Raw genomic sequence first — 4,513 nt, forward strand, 5'->3', positions numbered from 1 at the left:
CATAGGGATGCCCTTAAAAATACTGACTTCTGCCCTATGAATAGGACTCTAAAGAGTTTATTGTGAGGAAAATAAGCAAATATATGACCCCCTCTAAGTTTGGTAAGGTTCTTCAAAGGTCACTTTCCCCATTTACATTATCTGATTTGCTCTCATTAATACAATGCTTATATTTTTGTTTTCCTCTTATAGACCTTATACATATTTTTCTAGATTTGTACCAAAGTTTTTTGTGTGTGTTAATGCAAATGGTATTCATGTTTTTCATTTTAAATTTCAATTGATCATTGCAGTTGTATAAAAAAAATTGACTTCTGTATGTTAATATTGTATCCTGTAACTTTTCTCTAATTGCTTATTAGTTCCAGGAATTTTGTTGTCAATTCTTGCAGATTTTCTTCATAGGAAATGGTATCATCTGAGCACAGAGTTTTATTTCTTCCTTCTCAACCTGTACACCTTTTATATCCTTTTCTTGTCTTATTCTGTTAGATAGAACTTCCAGAGCAATGCAGAATATAGTGAGAGAGGATACCCTAGCCTTGTCCCCAATTTTAGGGGAAAATCATCTAGTTTCTCACCATTAAGTATATTGTTAGCTGGAGATTTCTTGGTACATGTTCTTTATCAAATTGAAGAAGTTCTCTACTCCTACTTTTCTGAGAGGTTTTATCATAAATTGGTTTTGGATTTTGCCAAATACTTTTTCTGCATCTGTCAATGTTGTAATTTTTCTTCTTAGCCTGCAGATATGATGAATTAATTGATTTTTGAGTATCAAACCAGCCTTACATACTCAGAATAAAATACCATGTGGCCATGATTTATAATTGCTTTTATACATCGTTGGATTTATTTTGCTAATATTTCTTGAGGAGTTTTGAGTCTCTGTTCATGAGAGATATTGGTTCATAATTTTTTTTCTTGTAATGTCTGTGTTTTTTGGTATTAGGGTAATGCTGGCTTCGTAGAATGAGTTTGGAAGTATTCCCTCTGCTTCTATTTTCTGGAAGAGATTATAGGGTATTGGTGTAATTTCTTTCTAAGATATTTGGTAGAACTTTCCAGGGAAACTATCTAGGCCTGTTGTTTCCTCTTTTAAAAGGATGTCCAAGCTCAGTTGCTGCTGCCAGCCTGTTCACTGTGTTCTCCTGCTGCTCCACTGCCGCTTTCCTCTCCCGGTCACAATGGAAGAAGAGATCGCTGCGCTTGCCATTGACAATGGCTCCAGCATGGCAAAGCTGGCTTTGCTGGGGACGATGCCCCCCAAGTCGTATTTTCCTCCATTGTCAGGCACCCCCAGCACCAGGGCATGATGGTGGGCATGGGCCAGAAGGACTCCTATGTGGACGACAAGGCCCAGAGCAAGTGCGGCATCCCGACCCTGAAGTACCCCATTGAGCATGCCATCGTCACCAACTGGGATGACATGGAGAAGATCTGGGACCACACCTTCTACAATGAGCTGTGCGTGGCCCTGGAGGAGCACTCAGTGCTGCTGACTGAGACCCTCCCTGAACCCCAAGCCAACAGAGAGAAGATGACTCAGATCATGTTTGAGATCTTCAACACCCCAGCCATGTACGTGGCCATCCAGGTCGTGCTGTCCCTCTACACCTCTGGGGGCACCACTGGCATTGTCATGGATTGTGGAGATAGGATCACCTACACGGTGCCCATCTACATGGTCTACGCCCTCCCACACACCATCCTGCCTCTGGACCTGGCTGACCGGGGCCTGACCGACTACCTTATGAAGATCCTCACCAAGTGTGGCTACAGCTTCACCACCTCGGCCTCGCAGGAGATCATGTGCCACATCAGGGAGAAGCTGGGCTACGTCACTTCTGGACTTCGAGAAGGAGAGGGCCACTGCCGCATCCTTCTCCTCCCTGGAGAAGAGCTAGAGCTGCCCAATGGCCAGGTCATCACCATCGGCAATAAGCGGTCCCGGTGCCACTAATGTGACAAAGCCAAAATTTTAACCAAATCTGATTGCAGAGCTCTGACCCAGAAAGTTCTGATGCTCACATCAGCTATTCAGATGTTAACATTTGGTATTTTAAATTACGGAATGATACATATCTGAGATAGGCCTCTTCAAGTCTTCCTTATAAATTAGAAACTAAAGATTTTTCAAACAGAAATACTTTTAACTTTTCAAGAAGCTTTAATTTTGTCTCATAAGATGTGAACCGACTGGATCTATTATTTAGAATGATTAGCGTGCTGGGAGTACTCGCAGCAAATCCTTTGAAATTGATAAAAATATGTGCTCTAATCTGACAGAGATCATCCATTTGTTACACCATTCCAAAGTTCCCTGTTATTGTCTGTGACATTTCCCAAATCATCTAGAGATTCAAGCTGTTAGAACAGTTTCTTTTATCAGTCATCTCCAGAGGTTCATCAAACTGAGAACTGTATAATTTCTTTTTTTTTAATCCATGTGGCACTTGCCACAGACAGAACCTTTGAAAGATGATATTGTTGGTGTCTAGCCTTTGCTTAAGATCAACACTTGATGGGTGATTTTAATATTAATAAAAACAGCTAGCTTAATGTTAAGCCTTTGTTCTTTAAAAGACCAAAGTGGATGCAGCTGGAAGCCATCATTCTCAGCAAACTATCGCAAGAACAGAAAACCAAACACTGCATGTTCTCAATCATAGGTGGGAATTGAACAATGAGAACACTTAGACACAGGAAGGGGAACATCACACACCGGGGCCCGTTGTGGGGTGGGGGGAGGGGGGAGGGATAGCATTAGGAGATATACCTAATGTAAATGATGAGTTAATGGGTGCAGCACACCAACATGGCACATGTATACATATGTAACAAACCTGCATGTTGTGCACATGTACCCTAGAACATAAAATATAATTTTTAAAAAAGACCAAAGAGAAGAGAAATAGAGTAACTACACTTGTGTTATCGCCTAGTATATATTAAATGTGAAAATTCAGTGAAAACTCTACTTTCAAATTTTATTCTTAATATCCATTACCCACATTTATACTTTGTTATTATGTGTTTATAATTATATCGAATTTCATGTTGATGTAGGTAGCTTCACAAACATCTAATAGACGTAGTGTTTTTTAAAAAATAGTACGTGTTGGCCGGGCTCAGTGGCTCACACCTGTAATCCCTGCACTCTGGGAGGCCAAGGCTGGTGGATTGCCTGAGCTCGGGAGTTCGAGACCAGCCTGGGCAACATGATGAAACACCATCTCTACTAAAATACAGAAAATTAGACAGGGGTGGCGGCATGTGCCTGTAGTCCCAGCTACTCGGGAGGTTGAGGCAGGAGAATTGTTTGAATCCAGGAGGTGGAGGTTGCAGCGAGCTGAGATTGTGCCACTGCACTCCAGCCTGGGTGACAGAGTGAGACTCCATCTCCCCCACCCCCCCAAAAAATAGTGTATGTATTATTTCAATTTTTTCCCCTTTAGGTTTACAAAGAAATAATATTGCCTCAGATGACCACTTCTTTGTTGTTGTTCTTTATAGGATGAATAAAGAAACAGCAACATTGTTGAAGAAAATCCAGTGAAAAATAGAGCTAACAACTTTCTAAAAACTCTCACTAATCCCAAGAACTAGACTACAGCCTGATTAGCTTATATGTGTGGTGGTTCCAGTTTCTAGACTTAATATTATGCTGGTGAGAGCAGCAGTATTGGTTTCCAGAGATTGCCAATTTATAAAGTGTTATATGACATTGCTGTTACACTGTTTACACGGGTTTGGTAAAACTGGGAAAGCATCATTACTCATCTTCCAAATTCCCATTACATTTTTTCCTATAGCTTTTCTTTATTTCTTTTATTTTCTTATAGGTAAAATGGAATGGCAGAGCAGGTGTGTTTCTGAGAGTTCCATTGCTTCTGAAGATGATACTCGATACCTGATAATGGATTGTGTTCTTTGTTGACATCTGGAAAATCATTTCTTACTTCATTACAGAATAGGAGCATGGTTTAGAACACAGTCTGATGCCAGACAGCCAGGTGCAATCCCAGCTGTGCCACATAGGAGTTGCATAATTTCAAGCCAGTCACTTAACATATTTTAGTTTCCTAACCTGTAAGGGCATATAGTATTACTTATATCTGGCTCCTTGGAAATATTAAATAAATGTTAGTTTATTATGAATGATAGTATTTATTCCCAATACATGAGTAGTAGTATGTTTTTTATGTTCCTGATCTAGCTGATAGAAAAGTCAGTTGGGTTTGTGACTTTGACTTCCTCTATTAACATTTCTAAAACCAGTTCAATATATACATTTTTTGAGACAGAGTCTCGCTCTGTCACCCAAGTTGGAGTTCAGTGGCATGATCTCAGGTCACTGCAACCTCTGCCTCTGGGGTTCAAGTGATTCTCCTGCCTCCGCCTCCTGAGTAGCTGGGACTACAGGTGCGCGCCACCACGCCCGGCTAATTTTTTTTTTTTTTTTTGTAGTAGAGATGAGGCTTCATGATATTAGCCAGGAGGGTCTCGATCT

At 40.7% G+C, this 4,513-nt stretch overlaps 1 protein-coding gene across 1 annotated transcript; it reads left to right on the plus strand.

Moving 5' to 3' along the window:
* The first annotated feature begins 1,187 nt into the window (after window positions 1–1,187).
* LOC126958358 (actin-like) lies at window positions 1,188–1,963 on the plus strand. The gene is given in 2 exon segments (XM_050796663.1): window positions 1,188–1,233; window positions 1,236–1,963. Coding segments are annotated over 2 exon segments (774 nt in total).
* Window positions 1,964–4,513: the final 2,550 nt, after the last annotated feature.

Source organism: Macaca thibetana, chromosome 1 (genome assembly GCF_024542745.1).
Source record: "Macaca thibetana thibetana isolate TM-01 chromosome 1, ASM2454274v1, whole genome shotgun sequence".
Classification (NCBI taxonomy): Eukaryota; Metazoa; Chordata; class Mammalia; order Primates; family Cercopithecidae; genus Macaca; species Macaca thibetana.